The sequence below is a fragment of the Haliotis cracherodii genome, unplaced genomic scaffold (genome assembly GCF_022045235.1).
Source record: "Haliotis cracherodii isolate W230 unplaced genomic scaffold, xgHalCrac1.p SCAF_2, whole genome shotgun sequence".
In the NCBI taxonomy this organism is placed as follows: Eukaryota; Metazoa; Mollusca; class Gastropoda; order Lepetellida; family Haliotidae; genus Haliotis; species Haliotis cracherodii.
This window is the reverse complement of record NW_027266275.1, coordinates 66,989,639-67,011,866: the sequence shown is the minus strand read 5'-3', so window position 1 is coordinate 67,011,866 and position 22,228 is coordinate 66,989,639. Positions and strand designations below refer to the sequence as shown.

At 38.6% G+C, this 22,228-nt stretch overlaps 1 protein-coding gene across 1 annotated transcript; it reads right to left on the bottom strand.

Annotated features, from left to right (window-relative positions):
* Positions 1–4,824: 4,824 nt before the first annotated feature.
* On the bottom strand, positions 4,825–13,448 carry LOC139469463 (solute carrier organic anion transporter family member 3A1-like). The gene is made up of 9 exons (XM_071251642.1): positions 12,832–13,448; positions 12,055–12,141; positions 11,589–11,765; positions 10,969–11,133; positions 10,423–10,612; positions 8,874–8,997; positions 8,164–8,318; positions 5,767–5,831; positions 4,825–5,283 (listed from the first exon to the last, which is right to left on the bottom strand). The coding sequence occupies exons 1-9, from the start codon at positions 13,445–13,447 to the stop codon at positions 4,988–4,990; spliced, it is 1,875 nt and encodes a 624-aa protein (XP_071107743.1). The 5' UTR covers position 13,448; the 3' UTR covers positions 4,825–4,987.
* Between the last annotated feature and the right edge of the window lie 8,780 nt (positions 13,449–22,228).

Below are 22,228 nucleotides of genomic sequence, written 5' to 3'. Positions count from 1 at the left end.
ACAAACAGTATCGGCAACTACGTGCTCCCATGTCTACCTTGTTTGGCGATGACCTGGCTGAGGCAATAAACACCCTGACTGTTAAGGCGGCTTCACACGACCAACATTAGTTTGCCAACTTGTGTTTCCAGTCGACAAATGTGTATTACAAATAGTTCTGCATGGCGTCTCAGCACCTGGTCCCTATGGCATGTAAGGAAAATCGCGGCGGCAGCCTTATTAATGTATGTTCTCCTTCGGAGACAGGAACTGAAGGTTGAAGACGGATCTTCCTTTAAAAATGATCTACCTTCGGATGAAGCCTGCTTTGGTGAGATTTACACTAAGGTGTTTCGCTAGAGGTATAGTTAGAATAGTGTGTGAAAAGTGATTGAATGAATATTGTTTTCACGCCGCTTTTAGCGATATTCCAGCAATATCACGGAGGGCGACAGGAGAAATGGGCTTCACATATTGTACCCACGTCGGCAGTCGAACCTGGGTATTCGGCGTGACGAACGAACGCTTTAACCACTAGGCTACCCGACCGCCCCGTGTGTGTAAGTAAGAGATGGAACATAAGTAAGACCTTGAACATAATTGCAAGTTTCATAAGTACAAAACACCGGATCGAAAGGACCTGAACATCAATAAATCGTTTTATCAATATATAATGCAAATTCTGAAGCCGTTGATGCCTAAATTTGATTGTGTTTAATGGGAATTTATCTCTAGTCTATGCAATGGATTTAGTGACACTTCTCCGATATCGGAATTTGTGCCGCAGGTTTGACGTGATAAAATTATAAATTTCAATATCATAATTGTATGTTACCAAAACTTGCTTTATGCCTATAGATAGTTTTGAAATAAATTTGTGTTCAATGCATTTCCTCCTAAACACTGACACTTCATTTGTTGGAAAAATACTTTCAAGTGCAGCAAAGATCCTGCGTCGGTGAGTTTTGTTGGAGTCAAGTCTCCAGACAGCTCTGGATGATAGGAACCTATTCTTCTATCTAGATGTCTCCCTAGACACCATACTAGAGTGTCATATGTCATTGCTGGACGCGAAGCTTTCCCATTGAAGGAAAAGAGTGATGAAGTACTATCCAGCTGAAAGCTTAGACAACTCCAGTTTCCTTTTCATTTCTTCTGCTGTAAAACACATTTACAGCAACCGATTAAAGTTCCATACATATATATGTTTATTTTTCAAAAAAGAATCTGACTGTGCTGATATTTGATTCCACAAAACTACAACGACAAATGTAGATATATATCAGTTGGAGTGTTGGTGTTTCACAGTATTACCAAATAAACTGATCAAAAGCACTGACATGAATAGTGAACACGTAACCATAAGGGGCCAATACATTTCTCTACTGTATGTTTAGGAGTCTGCGACAAAATAGTGTACGTGGTGTTATGAATGCAACTCCCCGATTTTGTGTGTTCTGAGACATATCATTCCTTCTGTAAGCATAATGTTTACGGGTATATATATCCTGGTGTATGTGTGTAAATATGTGTATGTGTATGTATATATATGTATGCATGCGTATACAAGGGTATATGTGTATGTATGTACATATAGTGTGTGTATGTATGCATATATGTACATGTATATAAGTGTATGTATGATTGTGTAATTATATATGTAGTCTTGCATGTATTTTAGATTAATGTGTATATGCAAGTTAATTGTGTCTATAGGCAATTCTTATGTATGTCTATGTTATTCTTGCAAACATTGTGTTTATGTTCTTGTGTAAATATATTTCTCTTTGTAACCATAAATGTAATATGTGCATATGTATATGAGTATGTGTATGTGTGTATGAGTATGTATGATTGTTTGTATATATGATTATGACTGTGTATATGTATGTATTCTGTATTCGTATGTATATCTATGTGTGTATGTATATGTGTATATATATGTATAATCAATGTCTGGACATATAGAGTAGGGAAAGGGCCACCTAAGTTGGATAACTTTTGCCCAATCCGGTTGACCATATATGTCAATAAAATATGTTTAAAACAAACATATTATTTGTTTGTTTGTTTTTTAACGCTGCACTCAGCAATATACATCTATATGACGGAGGTCTGTATCTAATCAAGTCTGGACCAGACAATCCAGTGATTGACATCATGAGTATCAACCTACGCTATTGGGATACGAAGATATGCATCAACCAAGTCAGCGAGCCTGACCACGCGATCCCATTAGTCGCCGCTTACAAGTGTAGTCGCCTCTTAAGACAAACATGGGTTGCTGAAGACCAGTTATGACCCGGATCTTCACGTGTACTTTAGACATATTATATCTATTTCGTACTACCGTTTTACAAACTTTGTTTGACGCCAACGTTTGCAGTGAGAGTTTTTCCCTCTTCAGGACATTGAGAAGGAAAAGAAATAAAATCAATGTGTGCCAGATATGGCCGTACTTCAGAAGTAACAACATCACATTTACCCCATCACAGTCCCGGTTTATTTGCAATTTCTATGAAAGCATTTTGCTTTTTGTTCTCATCTTTGTCGTCACCTATAGAAATGTCGCAGATGCTGGGTCTGTTATGACTCTCCTCTAGGAATAGAAATATTGTCCTTTTCACTTGTCTCAAATGCCGACGCCATTGTTAAGCAGATGTAAGTAAACATGATGTGACATCCACGCAGTATCTGATTGGTTCTAAGCGACCAATATATGTTTGACTACCGTCGAGTTTGACAACACTGAATTGTTGCCAACTTATTTATTAGAATAGAGGCCGATTTTAATATGTTGCCAACAAATTTGTCAAACTTCACAAACCAGTTTTTAAACTGTTTTTGCAATGTTCACACAGATATCTATGTTTGTGCACATAAATCGTCAAACTGAAGTTTGTCGTGTGAAGCCGCCTTTAAGAATAGGATCACCAGTCAACTCGTTTACAATCATGTTTCAGCTAATACATCTACATTTTAAGCCATCCTTTCTTGATTACGTGTGTAAACGTGTGTACGTGTGAAAGAGTGAATAAAAAAAAGTACCAGAAAAATTCACATTATCACTTTCATGCAAATGTCATGACACACTTCCTGCACATACCCCTGCGTACTGAACATAGAGCTAACTGAATTATTTCCCCCAGGTCAGACAGCAGGCCAATCTATAGCTAATGATATTGTATTTATCCCTTGAACATTATTTTTATATGAAACGTGTATATAACTGATTGTGCATTTGCTTAGATGCATAAGTCCCCGAGGATGATGGGACTGCTTCTTTTGTACCACTTCGTCATGTTATCTGTTTACGTAGTACCACGTGGGTAATAATAGATATTTGTATAGTAACATCAACGCTGTATAGGAAGGCTAACGTATCGCTCTCGAAATTAAGTTATGATCTACAAAGGATGCCTATGATCTATAAAGGATCCCTCGAGTATTAAGGAACCCCAATGAGCTGGAAAAGGTGACTGTGTATACGCTTCTAGAGCTGAGAAGGAGATGGGAGTGGAAATGGGGGATGTTTTTCGCGAACACCCGGTATCATATCTCAGTGATCCATTCACATAATTTCCACTGCCAGTTTGCCTTTTACGCCAATGGAACATGTTTAGGCAGATGATCAAGACTAATAATTCTCTAGCGTTGACGTTTTATATCCACAACACATGTGTTCTGGCATGGGTAAGAGAGACAATTGGATAGGCTACAAAAGAGGTGAGAGTTTGTACGGGGGTGAATGTGTTATAAAATAATAATGGAATGAGGGTGAAGTTCAGAAATGTATACTATGGGGTCTGTAAGAGAAACTATTGTATTATCTGCACGATGATTTATTAATGTCAAGGTCGCCTTGGGGCTAATGTCCCGTTGAGTGATATATTCTGCAGTAACAATCGATGCTCTGAAAACAAGAATGTCCCGAAATTCATATTATTTCAGTGTTATGGATGGGAAGCTCTATTGCTGAACGGGACACGTGAAGACCCGGGGTAGAATTGGTCTTCAGGAACCAATGCTTGCCGTGAAAGACGACAATGTTTGTCGTAAGAGGCGACTAACGGGATCGGGTGGTCAGGTTCGCTGACTTGGTTGATGCGTGTCATCGTATCCCAATTGCCATGATATCAATCACTGGATTGTCTGGTCCAGACTCGTTTATTTACAGACCGCTGTCATATAGCTGGAATATTGCTGAGTGCGGCGTTAAACAACAAACAGACACATACTGCTGAACGGCGGTAGTCATTCATCATTCGCGAAGCCACAGAGACATGTTTAGATTTTCATACATAATCTTAAACATGTTCAAAACTGTGTTTAAATCCTATACAGGATTAGTGGGTGAGTGAGTGAATGAATTTTTGCCGCCGCGGGAGAGACAAGAAGTGGGCTTCACACATTGTACTAAGCAGGGTTAGAGCAAAACGCATCTGGTATATTTATAATACCTGAACACTTTTCATAGTGCAGTCATGGTTATTCCAGGTAGCACAACCTCGGGAGGTTCCCGGCGCCATGCAGCGTTACAGTCGCATCAAAGAAAAGCTCTTGATGACAAAGAGCAAGCTGACAGATTAAGCAAGAGTTGGACACATTGTCCCGCACAACACGGACATGTGGTGAACTGAAACATACCTTTGAGCAAAATAATGAATTTCATATAAAAAATGTGATTTTTCACTAAAAACAACTTCATTTTATTGTTGACAGTTTTATAATTCAACAAAGAATTCTACTGATATTTAATTGCAATCAGAACTTAATAGTAATAGGCTGCACCATGGTAAGATCTTCAAGTTCTTCAAGAATTGGCCTAAATTGAGTTACGTGAAGTGTGAACCTATATACTTGAAGAGGATTATGTATATACTGTATACAGGATTACTGAAATCTTTGTATCTGGTCCATTTGTTTGTTTTAGGCCTATGTACATAAATTATTCATTCTATAAGTGCCAAAAGGCAAGCTCAGTTTTGTTTCCGTCTGGAATGAACATTTAAAACTTTGTCACCTGAACACCACGTTCTTCAGTCTCTTCTGCAGCTTCAGGCTGGGTTTGTGATGTGTCTGAATCAGGGTACTCCTTAACGACGCCATATTTTAGTAAAAGGAAAGCAGCAAAGAAAGCAGCTGACGACAGCAACTGAAGTCCAGTGTCCATCCCCTTCACACGATACCGTAGGTTAGGGAGATCATACAGTGCGCATGCGCCGACCTCGCCACACGTTGTTTCCCAGAGAGTGCACGTGGTGTCAATGACCATCCCATACACGATAGGTGATGGGAGGAATCCTGGGGAAGAAGGATTCAGAATCATGGAGTAATATCAGAATACACACACTCCACATTATACCCGTTCCATTGTAGAATCAGCAAGCATGAGTAGACCCGTGACCTACAGTCATTTCCACGTGTATATTATACTATCTTATTCAATGCAGATACGCATACGTTATGTATACAAAACGAATAAACCCACTGACAATCTGTATCTGTACAAAATGAAACGTTTATTTGGATGTTAATCTCTTGTATGTGAAAAGGAACCTCCATAACACAATAAGTTGTCATGCACGTAGAAAGGGGCAAAGAAGCAGCCCCATTTCAAACAACGTGGAGCTGGTATCCCCATTATTACTGAAAATCCACAAACTGTTCACAGGGATATGTAGGAATTCTTTATAGGTATGATGGTTTCAAGCGGGTGGATGATAAATATAAAAAAGGTTGCGCCGGCGGCCGTCAAATCCTGTATCTACGTCAGGCAGTACTTACCGACAAAACTATTTAGGAAAGACGATATAGCGACAGCCATGGATTTGTCCCTTGGATGCACTGTTCTTGAATTTAAAATAATCAAATTAACTAACAACAACAACAACAACAACAACAACAACAACAACATATAATTAAAAAGTTGAGATGAAATGGGATTTAACATAGTCGCTTTCAAGATTATTGCCTTTATGTAGCGACGTGCATGCACGTGTGTGTATGGTTGTGTGTGTGTGTGTGTATGTGGTTGTGTGTGTTTGTGTGTGTGTGTGTGTGGCTGCTAGTACAAGTCCACACTAATGCCTTTTGTATACTGCTAGCCCATTGAGATACCATGCCGCAGATTAACATGAATAACCCACTCAAACACAGTATACTGACTCCGAGTCGACCTGTCCATTGTACTATTCCGATAAGCATATGTCCATGAAACATTATCAAACAGTCAATTCTTTGAATGACATTTAGAAGAGATACACACAAGGAAGAGAAATTATGAATTTCTAAGTCTTGATTATGAGGAACACAACGTTTAGGAGTATATACTTACTCCTTCGTGTGAATGAATGCTATGAAGCAGAGAACACATTTATGTACCTGTGAGTGCAACAAAAGTAATACGATAACAAAGGTGGAAACTAAACAAGGGAAGCCAACAGTTACTTGGCACTGATAGGTGATTAGCAATGGATAAATGGAAGCCAACATTTAATGGTAAATTAGCGCTGATAGGTGATGGCGATGGGCAACAGGAAACCAGGACTTATATTATCACTGGCTTCCAGTTGTCCATCGCTATCATCTGTCAGCACATCCATACATTCTCTTCCAAATAGTGATGATATCAGGTGTTCGTGTTATTGTTTCCCAATTGCGTAGATCGATTCTCATGCAGGCTCGTTTTTACAGACCGTCGTCATATAGCTGGAATACTGCGATAAAAACCAAACAAATTATTACCTTCACACTCTATTTCAATGTCTTGAGCATTAAGTTGTTGCGAGTTCCAATGTGGCTGGAAAGATCTGTCACATTGTCCTTTCCAAATCGCGTTTTATCACCTATATCTGTGTTTGATAAATACAGGTGAAAATTGAGAAACAATCATGATTTTAATGTTGTGTTACTGAAGTCAATTTAATGTTATCCCACCAGCTTGGATGGACACTTTTATAAGGCAAACATGCCTACTTGGAACTGTACGTAAAGATTTAAGAGTAACAAAAACCTCTCCACAAGACTGTATGACAAGAGGGTTGACTTCAACTTTCAAAAGTCAACTTTCCCTTTATGTCGAGCAATATTTCATCCAGCAGCTCCAGCCTTTGCTGTCTATATATTTTCAAAAGTCTTAAGGTACAATCCAGCATGCACTTCAAAGTGCGTATTCCGACCCTGACTCTAGTTGTTGATTAAGATTCCAGCATTCAAGGCCTCTGTAAAGCTTTTAAAAAGTTTCATGACACAATGTGAAGGACATTTCCAAATTTGTCGCATCAGTGACAATAATGATGTCCGATGCGCTTCCCTATTTTGACATATACCATTTGTTCCCGTGGTTTTATGGCCGAACAATTGACTTGCCCTTTGTATGTCTTCATGACGGGCGAGACTTGTAGGGCGGGATATACTCATCCTTTTGCGAAAACCTGGTACCATCACTATTTGATATTTATTCTTAACAAATGCTCATGATGAGTCGGAATCGTAAGTCAACTCTTTGATTTCTTATGACTGTGGTCAATCTGCAAGTGTAACAATACACTCCATATGAAACATATAAACCTAAAGATACTGTAGAAAACTAAAAAGGGCGTTTCTTTAGAAACTAATTCATGCATCCTTATTCAACATAAAGTATTTGGAAAATTTTGCATGTTTTTTATTCCAGAATTCTGCCAAAAACCCAACGATATCAAAAAGTCTAGATGCTGATTTGGCACAACCGGAACACAGGGCACGCGCTGGTATAATTTACATTCGACATCCCAAGTCGTAGTTTAAAGGGAACCTCATCTTATTGATCTGATGTTAGTTATTTTCACATGTGTTATGACACTCTCACAGACTGGTATACATTTGATTTTGAAAGTGCTTCTTTCCCTCACCGCCAGTGATACCAGTTGAAATGGAACGCAGCAAAGCTCGATTTTGATGAGAAGCTCGATTTTGATGAGAAGCTCGATTTTGATGAGAAACTCGATTTTGATGAGAAGCTCGATTTTGATGACAAGCTCGATTTTGATGACAAGCTCGAGTTTTGGGACAACCTCGATTTTGATGACAAGCTCGATTTTGATGACAAGCTCCAGTTTGATGACAAGCTCACGCTTTCAAAACATTACCAACTTGAAAAGAAATACCGTTATTATATGGGAATTTGTTGTAAGCACCTACTTTATTATGGTCATCATGACAGGGACTAAGGAAACTGTCGCTGCTAGGCCGGACACCAGGTCAGCGATGATGTAGGGGTAAAGGTAGGGACACTCTGTCGGACACCTGCCCGCTGTGCCCTCGTTACCAGGAATCTCACTACATCCCGTGTACGTCTGAAATGTCACGAGTACACAATACAGACCTGAAATACAAATGGATATAAACAGATAATTGGTTTGAACAATATGTAAACAGAATAATTACAAATAATGCCGCCAAGACATTCCCTGTATTTCACTGTAAATGATCTGGGATACAAATGAAATGGGACACCGACTATGACTTTTAGTGAGATACTTACTGTGCCATTCTGAAACTGACACCCAGCCATACAGGGAGCAAGCCATACAGGAATGAGATACTTACAGTGCCATTCTGAAACTGACATCCTGCCATACAGGGAGCTACACAGCGAGTGAGATACTTACAGTGTCATTCTGAAACTGACAACTCGCCATACAGGGAGCAAGCCATACAGGAAGTGAGATACTTACAGTGTCATTCTGAAACTGACAACTCGCCATACAGGGAGCTACACAGCGAGTGAGATACTTACAGTGTCATTCTGAAACTGACAACTCGCCATACCAGGAGTGGGGTACCCACAGCGCCCATCTGAGACTGACATCCTGCCATACAGGGAGCCACACAGCGAGTGAGATACTTACAGTTCCATTCTGAAACTGACATCCTGCCAAACAGGGATTGATATATGTCACGCCGTCAACTCCACACAGAGGCATGAACTCAGTTGCATCACAGTTGCAAACGGTATCGTTGACCATGGCGTTTCTGAAATATATTGGGAATGTCAAAGTCAGTCATCCCCCCTAGATGATGTTAAGTCTTTTCTGTTTGAATAATGAGACGATAATTGCAAACTCTCACTCGTAAGATTGTCCTATTGTTGCTCGTTACCAACTACAGTAAACTACGGTTATAACGAACACGCTTATAACGAACTGACGGATATAACAAACTAACTTTTTAGTCCCGACTATTTGTTGTAGGTATGCTGTATATATGCTTATAACGAACTACGGTTATAACGAACTAACAATAGTAGTCCCTTTGAGTTCGTTATAACCGTAGTTTACTGTATGTAGTTCTTTTGCAATGATGCCCGTAAGAAGCATTGATTTCAAAACGAGATTGTTGTTTTGTGGTATTTTCATCTCTTAAAAGGATTCAATATTCAACATTCTATGAAACAAAGGACTGGAAAATTTATGCAAAAAACAAAGGTCTTCTGTTACAGAATTGCTTTTCAGTATTTACTTTCCCATTCTGTTCCTTTCGGTATTTTTGAAGTCGAAATGTGAAGTAAAGATTGTGTTTTGTTTATAATTCACTATGACAGCAGGTTTATAAATAGTTTATCACGTTGGTTCAAAAACAAATTTTTATGGTACACATGTGGAGGATATTTTTTAATCTGTCGTATCTGTAATAACAATGATATCTGATGCAATTTTTTTTTACTTGTACCATCATGTACCTATGGGTATTTTTTCTGGTGAACAATTGACTTATCTTTGCAACGTTGTGACGAGTGTCAAAAAGAGTACTATAGATGATGGGGGTACTATAATACATTAAGGAGAGATGCCTTATGATTATGGAAATAATGTTGTTGCTTTCATGTTATTATTGATACTCATGCCAAACCAGTTACCTCTGGTATGTTTTCTAAATGAATGATTCCCAATGTACTTTTGAGATAAGCTAGAGGTAATAAATGTAGACTTTTCTTGTTAATATTTTGCTTACTGTGTGTCGAGTGAAGAAGGGTGATGTAAATGACAATGTGAAAGACACTTGAATATATATGTACTTCCACACAATGCCACATCACTTGAATCTGGAGTGAGGTGTAGTGTGGACTGGTCATAACAATGGACACTCACATGTTTCCACCTGCACCGACGGCCTGGTTATTACAACCGACTCTTCCCTGCCTCCAACAAAGCCACCGACGGTCCGGTCATAACAACTCACACTTACCAACTGCGAACTAAACTTGCCACTTTAACACCTACCTGATGTCACCTGGACGCTAGTTGTTTTGGCGAAAATATCTGACACTTATCTACTGCAACTTTAACTCTCAATGTTCTGGTTATAACTTGTCACTGTCAGCTGTCACCTGGCCACACTGTTAATGACCACTGACACTGTCACCTTAACCATCCTCTGGTTGTAAATACTGTCACTTACCTGATGTCAACTAGGCCCTTGATGTTCTGGTTGTCACATCCTAAGGCCAACGTGACAGAATAGAGGACAGTTCCAATGGTTACCAATATGGTCGTGAACTTTATACATCCCATGCTGGTCAGTTTGAGTCGGCTAGTGAGGATGCCTCCAAGTAGAGTGCCCACAACCGCCCACAGCAGCTCTAGTATACCTTCAACACATGATTGAACTTTTAATTTCGTTGAAAGGTGAATATAATTTTGGTTTGCTGTTATGCTGTTCATATACCTTTACTGCAAATACCTAACTTTTATCTATTACAGATTGACAGACAACAAGTCCATCCCCATTGGAAACAAAATGGGCGATTCCCTGCTTTTGAGTAAGCTTCAGACGACTCCAACTTGGTCCCAAGACATCTGGCAGATACGAGTTACAAGCTTTACAATATGGACAATGCCCAACAATCATCTGTTTCCTTCTCACTGATCCATGCAGTAAAAACATAATGACAATCTAAATTGTAGATGTCGTTTTACTGGAAATGGCAACATCATCGTTACTTACTTAATATGAAGTTCGCCTCAGCTGCTGACGTAGCAAATTGGTTCGCGATGTATTTCGGGGCGAATCCTAAATAGCCTCCAACAAAGAACAAAGCACTTGCGGATCCAAAGAGGAGACAGTCGACTACTGGGTTTTTCAATATCCGTAATACCGACCTCGGCATGTCTGCGGGTATAACAACATGTCACAAATTAGTACAGTCAGCAGAACAAGAGGATATGTAGCTACCAACTTCTGGTCGGATTTTCATGTATGGCGTTTTCGTTGAGGAAAGTCTTCAGAAAGTGACCGATTGATGTGTAAGATAGGTCGTCATATAGCGTATGTCATATAGCCTTTAATGATGTGCCAGCATGAGACGTTGAAGGATGATTAGTAATAGAACTAACGGGCAATGTAAGTCCTATGCATCACCACACAGAGTTTGCATTTGGAAAAGCATTACCACATCGCCATAGTGTCCTTCAGTTTAAATATCAGAGACCTAATGCTTTCCATCACCATATACCACCCCTTGCATACAAGCAATCTCTCTGGGCAATTGTTGTAAATGAGTAATTTTAAGCATGTTGCATGGAACCATACCGGATGTCTTGTATAGAAGTGTAGAAAGGTCTTACCCACTATATCGTCTTTAAGTGACTTGGTTGTTTCAATGGCTTGGACTTTGGGTTCCTTAATGTGCTTTGGAAAGCAGCCCAGGGGTACAGCAACAAGGATGGCTGCACAGCCAAAGATCAGATACCCGAGCCACCATGCCCCGATCCACAGGGGGTTACGACCATCAAGCTGGGACTCTTGAAATCAAAACATACCAGAAATATAATTTTTATTGTATGTGTGGCGTATTGAACAATTATTTATGATATTAAAACTAAGTCTAGTGGATAAAATAGCCTCCATATTTGTTGACATTTTGAAACTTTTAAAAGGCATTATTTGTTGGAAGTGTAAAGGCATATAACTTATTCATTGTAGCTTTCTACGTATTTGATTGTAAATTATTTTTGTGTAAATGTTGTGAAGGGACATTGAATTGGTGTAATTTAATTTCTGCTTTCTACATAATGTGAGCACAAAACCCACCGCTGAGATCAACAGGGATGTCGCTAAACCATCCACCAAGACCAAGTGCAACAGCTGGTCCGAGGAACGCCGCCGTCATAATGATGCCTGCAAGACCATGAACACAAACATAATAGAATCAGTACCTTAGATAAACTCATACATTCATTACTTCCTCTACAAGCATTGCTACATCCACATGCACAACTTCGTCAACATGCACAACTTCAACTCATGCACAACGTCTTGTACAATCACACCTTACACTACACGCTGTACGTCCTCTACGTGCACGACTTTACTGCATGTACTTCTTACTCTACACCCAATACATCCTCATAATGTCCTGTACAAACAATACTACCTCTACACACACAACTTCCTCTACACACACAGTTTCCCCTACATGCATAATTTTCCCTACAATCATTACTTCCTCTATATTCACTATTTCCTCTACACTAAATACTTCCTCCATATGAACTACTTCTTCTACATTCTTTACAACTGTTTACTTACCTTTTATTGATCAATGTGATATAGAATAGTCAGATGTGATATTGTTGAATATGATCACACAATTATATAGGCTTTCATAATTTGTTAAAGGGGCACACAGCTCGGTTCAGTGGGCACTCCAGTAGCCAAGTTTTATTAAAGTCACCATATTCCTTTTTGTTTGTCTGTTAGCTAATCTATCTATATAAAACGTTGTCTCAGAAAAATCGAAATGTTTTTACAACGAATCATTCTCTATTTCATAATGAATTGAAATGTTATTTAGACCTGAGACCTTACCTGTCAGTAAGCTCGACTGCTGTTTGTCACGGGAGTTGTTGTCAACGTACGGTAAACCCAGGGAAAACCGTGGGGATTTACCCATCCCTTGTAACACGAAAAGCACGGCAAGCACATTGTACATCCAATATCCGTTGTCAGTCGTTTGGTCCTTCGTAGCTGGACATCGCTCATTGTCCTGCACGTAATCCTGACATAGTCTGACACTTTGTGGAGAGGAATAGTTGGAGCCGAGGTCCTCTACTTCAGGAAGCGATACAGGATTCATGAAGTGTAACAGACCCGACATTAAACTAGCAAGGCCATACACAGCCAGTGCGCAGGACAGGATCCTAGGTATAAAGCGTCTTCCCCCAAAATGACTGAAGAAAAAAATAGTTGAAAGATAACCGATTTCGTTGCAGCTTAGGAGCAGGCCACTTTTTGTACTGCTGAGTCCAAACTGCTTCTCGAGAGAGGTGATCTGGGACACGGTATAGGACTTGACTGCCTCCAGCACCAGGCATGCCACACTGAACACGGCAGTGAACAAGAGGACGTTGTTGAAACAACGACGCCGAGGTCCTCCAGTTTCAACAATGACGCCGACCCTCAGACCGTTGGATGGAGAGGCCATCTTGAATATCTATAACTGATCGACAAAATAAAGGTGACTTACATGGATTATTTAATAACTGCAAAGGATTATTTATTCTAAACAGAATGGAAAAGGTGTCACCATTTCACATCATTGGATGTGAGTAGTAGCATTTATATAAATTCTGTTAATCGATCGTTCATGTATGCTGATCTTTCAGTTGCACAGTAGTGATCTGCATCAAGTTGGAACGTTCAAGTATGCTGATCTTTCAGTTGCACAGTAGTGATCGGCATTAAGTTGGATCGTTCAAGTATGCTGATCTTTCAGTTGCACACAAGTGATCCGCATTAAGTTGGATCGTTCAAGTATGCTGATCTTTCAGTTACACACAAGTGATCTGCATCAAGTTGGAACGTTCAAGTATGTTGATCTTTCAGTTGCAAACAAGTGATCCGCATTAAGTTGGATCGTTCAAGTATGCTGATCTTTCAGTTGCACACAAGTGATCCGCATTAAGTTGGATCGTTCAAGTATGCTGATCTTTCAGTTGCACACAAGTGATCCGCATTAAGTTGGATCGTTCAAGTATGCTGATCTTTCAGTTACACACAAGTGATCCGCATTAAGTTGGAACGTTCAAGTATGCTGATCTTTCAGTTGCACACAAGTGATCCGCATTAAGTTGGATCGTTCAAGTATGCTGATCTTTCAGTTGCACACAAGTGATCCGCATTAAGTTGGATCGTTCAAGTATGCTGATCTTTCAGTTACACACAAGTGATCCGCATTAAGTTGGAACGTTCAAGTATGCTGATCTTTCAGTTGCACACAAGTGATCCGCATTAAGTTGGATCGTTCAAGTATGCTGATCTTTCAGTTACACACAAGTGATCCGCATTAAGTTGGAACGTTCAAGTATGCTGATCTTTCAGTTACACACAAGTGATCCGCATTAAGTTGGATCGTTCAAGTATGCTGATCTTTCAGTTACACACAAGTGATCCGCATTAAGTTGGATCGTTCAAGTATGCTGATCTTTCAGTTACACGTTAGTTATCTGCCTAAAGTGGAATTGTTCAGTGATGCTGATACCTGAGTTGTACTTGCGTCATCCGCAATAAATTGGATTGGAGTGCACTGATCTTTCAGTTTGACATAGGCTCAATGCTGTTATCAATTTTGGGTCGTATCTAAAAAAAAATCAACCAAAGGTTGGTAGCCCCAAAACCCATTTTCTACCACGAGACATTGCTGCCTGTAATTCACTTAAAAGTAAGTTTGTCCCTTGAGACCTGGCAGATTGCATGAACTACATTGGAGGGCCACCGCCTGGACAATATTCTTTGTGAGACGTGAATATCGTTCATCTTAATATGATTATTTAAACCTGATAACCTTTGGTACATGATTACTTCATATTCTCACCGACAAAAGAAACGCGAATACCATACATGTTGGTTGATAAGACTTACTGATATTCAAGAGATATTAGATTGGTTCGATGCTCAAACGAACATACTGTTATGTTGTGTGAGCTAACACTCACGAACGCATCAAATGTGACGTCATAGATCCATGACTCGAAAAGCACCATTTGTCTCGTGCAGGATTAGCATGTAAAGTTTGGAAATCACGAGCAGATTTGCGTCAAAAGAATAAAGACATTGTAGTAACACTTGACTGGCTGTTGGTTTTGTCATTAAGTGGTACACTTTGGAGAAATCTCTTCTCAAAGTACATTCTTCCCTATAATATATATTGTATGTCTATGGTTCGCGTTTCTTTTGGAATGAGTGTATACTCTTCACAAAAATTAGGGCATTTTCGGAAAAAAACTTTCGAAACATGTTAAAGATATTAGTTTCTAGTTACAGTCGTATGGTAATATTGATCTCATTGGGAACACATTACAACCGGAAGTGAAGTATGACAGTGTATATTTACCAAATATTGATCTACATTGAGCAATGTAAAAACGGAATAGGCTTGATGGTAAAAATTGATTTTCCCGAACTGGGAGTGAGATTACTGATAATATAACAACGCAAGATATCAACCATCCTAGATTTTCGGCAGAATAAGGTTCCATTTGGCGAAAAGAAAGTTATTAGTACATCCGGTTTGATTCGTAAGTTCAAATAAAGACAGCTTGTGTTTTCCTGAGCCGAAAGTGCTTATGAATAGGTTTTGTGGTTTTAATTGCTACTGCGGAAGGCATCTGGTGTCTTTAACCGGAAGTGATCAGGAAATTATTGATTCATTAATGCTAGGTGAGCTGAAGCCATGAATAATTGTTACAGTGCTCATGTTTTCTGCCTAACCAAGAGACCAGGCAAATTAACAAACTAAATAATCCAAGCTTGGAGCACGACATCGCTGCTTGCGTCTGTATTCTAATGCTTTAACTACCAAACAACGTTGGTCCGACCAACTGGGTCAACCTTGAGCACTGGCGCATGGTGATCATTGGGTACATTTCATTATCTCCTATAAACGCAAGTTCCACTTAGAACCATTGGACGAAGGGTTACCGTTCATGCTTATATGTATTTTTGTACCACCACCCCCCCCCCCAAAAAAAAACCCAAACAAAACAACAACAACAAAAAAACAACAACAACAAAACAAAACAAACACACACAACACCTTTATTGAATATAGAAAAACAACGATTTACACAATCCCTTATATACCCACGTGGTTCAGGGTAACTGGGCTGTCAAGAATTTCTTTCAGTAGTGAATGAGAACAGTGAGCTGGATAGGATAGGGGTTGTACACAAGAACAGTGTGCGGAGGAGGAGATAGGATAGCAGTATCTTATCTAAGTTACACAAAACAATGTCAATTCTTATGTTAACACTGTCTGATTATATATATATATATATATATATGTATATATATATACACACACACACACACACACACACACACACACACACACACACACACATACCGTGTTAATTTTATTATTTTATTTTATATATATATATATATATATATATATATATATATATATAAAATAAAATAATAAAATAATAAAGTCCACGTTATATATATATTTTCAACGTTGTAATAATTCTTTATCAGATATAATATTTGGAATCAGGAATGATATTTCTATAACGGCAGGTCTTTATATATATCGAGCCATATGTATACAAGCCTTGATTTCCGACTCACGCAAAATGTGACGAAACAATTTCACATGCCTATCTTACCATTCACTTGCCCTGGGCGTTGCCTATGCGTCTATGATCACACACACCTTCAACTCTTCATGTTCAACTGAAGTGAGTGCTGTACAGCTAACATATGTCCATGTGTTTGAACATTATGTTCAATGCTTGGCATATTCACGACTGTTTACCTAGTATATATGACTAGAGCGAGATAAAAGTAAACAAATAGTAGCCGTCTACCGATGTCGCTATGTCATAAACTAGAGCTGTTGCGTGGCCGAAAAAGTGAGGTTACGTGTAAAGTGAAGGTTATCAATATACGCACTACATTATGCACTATAACTCCCCGTGTGTCATGGAATACAGGCGTTATACAATGTCACGGATCTCTCCCATCACAAATGTACATCATGGACTAGAGCTGTACTTTTAGCCCGATTCAAATGCTGTATTTTCTTTTCAAGGCCATTGACCCACATACAAATGTACATTATTTTACAATTGGCAATAGGCAATAGAAGCACATATCATTAAAATAATGGAATGATATTTTCTTAATATGTGACTTTCTTAATAATCATAATGGTAGTTGTATAATCAAGGTTTTGTCCCGGGTTTGGGAACTTGATTATACCTTAATAAGAAGACGAGGAACGATTACAGTCAAGCAGTTTACTGTCAGTAGTGTTGTGTTTTATAATACAGAATACAAGGGACATAATAGCAATACATGGTACATAGAATGATAATAGTATGAATACATGAAACATATTGAATAATAATAGAACGATCGAATAAGCAACGGTTATAATACTTGAGGGGAAAAGCTGGAAAGGTAGGGGATAGGGTAGAGCTAAGCACACTTTCATGTCTAGAGAGAGCATTACATCATGACACCAACATTATGACCTGTGACTGCATTTGTAAGTAACGTCACTATAAATACGCTTGGCTTATTACGTCCGAAGTGAGACGCGCTATTTACTAAATGTAGATAGACATATACGCGATAAACGGTAATAACAATAATCTCAAACCAAGTATAATAAAACATGTAGATGTAGGATATGAACGATATTGATAATCAGAATAGTATCATTTGCATGTAGTTGACTTATCACGATGTTAGATTTGATTTCTAAGTTCATCAATGCTTTGTCATCGTTTGTATCAAAATATGATAAAGTAACAGTTTCTGTAACGGCCGAACATTAGATATACAGACTAACAGTCTGTGCCTTTATCGTTCAACATACCGCCCGATTAAAGTTACTTTCATGACATTTATTTGATACATATTGTGTTCTGATACCGTGTATATTCGGATATTGATAATGGAAAATCATATTCAATTAATAGGGAATTACTGCTCATTTACAACACATGTGGTGCTAAACACATTTCATAAAACATACAAAGTATAGTAAACATCTATTCATAATACATACAAGTTCTGGTAAACAAATATCTCAAACACGCACGTTATTGTGTTTGATCTTTCATACGTACATAGGTACTAATGAACGCTTCATTATTTAAACATACAAGGGACCCGTGCACATGCACAGTGCAAATATGTCTCCACAATCTTAAATTAGCTTGTTAGAGTTAACCATCTTTAGAAACACAGACTATCTAGAATATATCACACACATATATATAATAAAGGACCAAAAGTATCAAATAATAAAATGTTTCTTACCTTAATAATAAGAAGAGGAACGATTACAGTCAAGCAGTTTACTGTCAGTGGTGTTGTGTACTGACCAGTGGAGATGCTTGACTTTTATTGTAATCGCCTTTGAGTGATTCCCTAGTCAATGAATTGTGCATTGTCTTCATCTAATTCTTGACCGATGATACGTCATGAGGTAGTGATGCTGTATTATTACATAATAATAACTTCTACGCCGGTGCGACTACGGCCTCTGGACAATATAATTCACTGAGCGCGATGGGTTTGTTGGATACGTCTATCTTACATCACTAGTACTGTAGCCTGCTATGTAGCTGTCAATGTTCAGTGTGACACGTGAACGTCTACACGATTTAATTGCTTGTTGATATGCTGTAGGTTATGAAACCTTTATGAACATTTTAATTCCATTTATATTTAGTTGATAATTATATCAGAAAACGCTAATATTTACATAACATATTGGAACAATATTGAGTGTATTTTATACTGGTATAGTTGACAGAACTTCATTAGGATGACTACATGAAGTTCGGCTTTCAAATTCAAAACATGGAATGGTTGGTAAGATCGCAAAGTTATCCAGTAAATGTTTCTTCGTTAAAATATGAGGAACATTAAACATCAAGTGTCTAATGTACGAACTGTGTTACTTCCCTGTCAACATCCCCATTACGAGTATAATGTCTGACACTTACGCACAAGTACACCTTTTTCTCCTCTTCTATAGCAAACTATAAATAAAACAAGATCATTGTGATGTTGAAATGTGTCAAAATTGCGAAATCCAGCATCATTTCACAGTCCTATCTAACCTTTCACCTGCCCTGGGACTTGCCTATAACAGATACTAGTACTTTATCAAATACTGCTCTCCCTCATTTAATAATTCATTGATAGGTTTATAATGGCCTGGTACTTTCGCTGTCAGTTGTATTAATTTGATTCAACTCTTTGTGATGTCGTTCATTTCTTCAAACACTATCGTAAATGTATCGTCTTGCTGCGGAAAACAGAACATCTGCATACGCCTATAATTCTGAAATACGTGTTACCTCCGAGAGAAACCCGCGAAGATCCGGTAAGAATACGTCTACAGCAAGCCATGATTGCCGTTTGATAGCAGATAGTATAGCTGTACAGGAGCACTCATTGACCAACAGTACTACTCACAGATTGATTGAGCTTCACGGTATCCGACCTTAATGCTTGGTATGTGGTGACAACAGTATGCAAGTGGTTCTGCAAAAGGTTCTGCATGTGGTTCTGTAAGTGGTTCTGCAAGTGGTTCTGCAAGTGGTTCTGCAAGAGGTTCTGCAAGAGGTTCTGCATGTAGTTCACCTACCTCGGCTAACTGTACATGTGCTATAGCACAGTGATATGTATGTTATATGTATGTTAAACAGCTTGATATCGACGTACAAGGCTCTAGATGAGTTATGCAATCTGTGTAACTCACTTTGTGCTCAAGGTGACTGTTATCCCTGGAGACCTCAATGCTGACATGTCAAAGGCTGTGTCATTTCGAGATAAACATTATTTTTGTGTACACGATTTTTTAGTGAATACAATAGAGTATACAGTTACAAGTAAAGACACTTTCGGTAGATCGACATAGATTATATCCTCATACAGTCTCATTTACAAGGGGCGTTGAGTTAGCCTAGTGGTTAAAGCGTTCGCTCGCAACGCCGAAGACCCGGGTTCGGTTCCCCAAAAACTTCTGGTGTGATGTTGCTGGACTTTGGTTAAAAGCGGCGTAAACCACTATGCTTACTCACCCACTCATTTACAATGTAAGTTGGTATTAAAATGTGTATACTACTTAGGAAACCTCTGATCACTTTCCATGTGAGACTATCAACTAATACAGAGAGGCCCGTGCACTAAACACATGGCAAAGGATGTCTGTTTATGAAATGGAATACAGCTACAAATAATGAGATAGCATCTACAAATTCTCCCTTACTAAACTGTTATCTAGTATTGACAATGACTGATTACTACACAGGACGGCACTGAGACACATGATGGTGAGACTGTTTACTCTTAAAAATGGGATACAAATTTCCCAAATTGTAAGAGATATGTTTCTAGTAATAATTAAATGACAATAATGATCGAATTGGCAACACATTACAACCGGTAGTAAAATTTCAAACTTGACGTTTTTGGACCAATAGTGCATAATATGGCCATGATTTGTGAAACATTCATTCACTCGACGAGGCATAGTGCGTATGATTCTCCCAATGGCGATTTTAGGGAGTCTGTCCCACTCCCACTATCTCGTCAAGTTCAACCAACGTGGTCGCCGTCCTATGACGCTGACGCACACGTCTCCTTATCATGCCCAAGACGTGTTCACCGGGGTCGACCCCCAACATTTTGGGTTTGATATTACCTTGTGATAGTGAACAATTCGAACAATTTAACTTTGTCACCAAATCTAAACTAGCTTATATAAAACTAAGTCTTGACTATGACGAATGTAGCACCGGTATTTAATGGACTGATATTTCTGTATCTGAAGTTTGCTGTTTTATACTAAACGTCCTATGAATAAATCACCTGGCCCAGACTTTATTCATAACGAATTCATCATGAGCATATTTTGGGCCGTGGTGAACTGCTGTTACAAAACCGCCGTCATATAGCTGGAATATTGCTGAGTGCAGCGTTAAACAACAAACAAAACCCAAAACAAAATAACACACAATTCATAAAGTCATCATTTCTGCCATTTATATTCAGATTAATCCTAACTTGTATTTTGTATGTGAAAAAAAAAAAATATTAGCAATCGGAAAGTAAGTTTAATATTGTTTATGTTTAATTTGTACAATTATTAAATCAGAATTTGGATGTGACAAGCTTAATGCCGTAAAATGTAGATGGATCAAAATACTAGGGACCGTGGGCTCTTACGAATGGAATGTGTCAACACACAAGGAAATAATAAATACGGTTCCTGATCCTGCATGTTACCTTCTAATCAAATATTGGGTTGGAAATAGATTTAACAACATTATACAGTTATTACATTCATTAATAATACATAAATGCGACAAAATGTTCTTAAAATAATCTCTCGATTGTGCATGTGCTTATGAATCACTATCAAATAGTGATGATACCAAGTGTTCGCGAAAAGTTGACCGTAACCTGCTCCACGGGTCACCCGTCACAAACACATGCAAAGACAAGTCAACTGTTCACCTGAGAAAAAACAAACTTACATATTGTTCAGGTCAAAATGAGGAATGGAATCGGACATTTTTTGTCCCTGTGTCAAATTTGGAAATGTCCTCCACATGTCTACCATAAAACTTTTAGAAATGTTCAGGGAGGCCTTGAATGTTGTAATCTTCATCTAACAACTACTGAGCAAGAGAACGCATGGCGCTCTTTGAAATCTCGGTAGAAAATGCATCCTCGATTGTACCTCAAAAGTAAACAACACAGGCCAGAGCTGCAGAAATACTGCTCAACATGAAGAGAAAGTTCACTATTGGAAAGTTGAAGTCCCCTCTTTGGTAATACAGTGGAGAGTATTTTAACTATCAATATAGACTCAACTATAGTACTTTGTATGGTTTTGCCAGAATAGATGAACAGATTGAGGAAACTTAACTTTGAAGGATCGCGAAAAGCAAAATAAATCGTCATATTATGAACTTTTAAAAATATATTAATGTTTGTAATAATAAGGTGGTGAGGTATATTGTCTATCATACATGAAATCCAGTCAGATAGATGGACTGACTTACCAACTCAACATTAGAATCTCACGCTCTGGCTGCACACTGACACCGCCAACTGATCAGCAACGATGGAATGCGTCATGTAACATGTCTGCCAGGTCAATGTTATGATATTTCAAACTAGCGTACTCTATGGGGTAACACACAATGCTGACGTGAGTGTGACCCACTGGTAC

Coding starts and splice junctions, on each gene's coding strand:
- LOC139469463 (XM_071251642.1), bottom strand. CDS start 13,447: ATGGCCTCTCCATCCAACGGTCTGAGGGTCGGCGTCATTGTTGAAACT. Junction 11,766..12,054: donor CATCCCTGTTGATCTCAGCG/GTGGGTTTTGTG, acceptor TTTGATTTCAAG/AGTCCCAGCTTGATGGTCGT. Junction 8,998..10,422: donor AAGGGCCTAGTTGACATCAG/GTAAGTGACAGT, acceptor AATATATTTCAG/AAACGCCATGGTCAACGATA.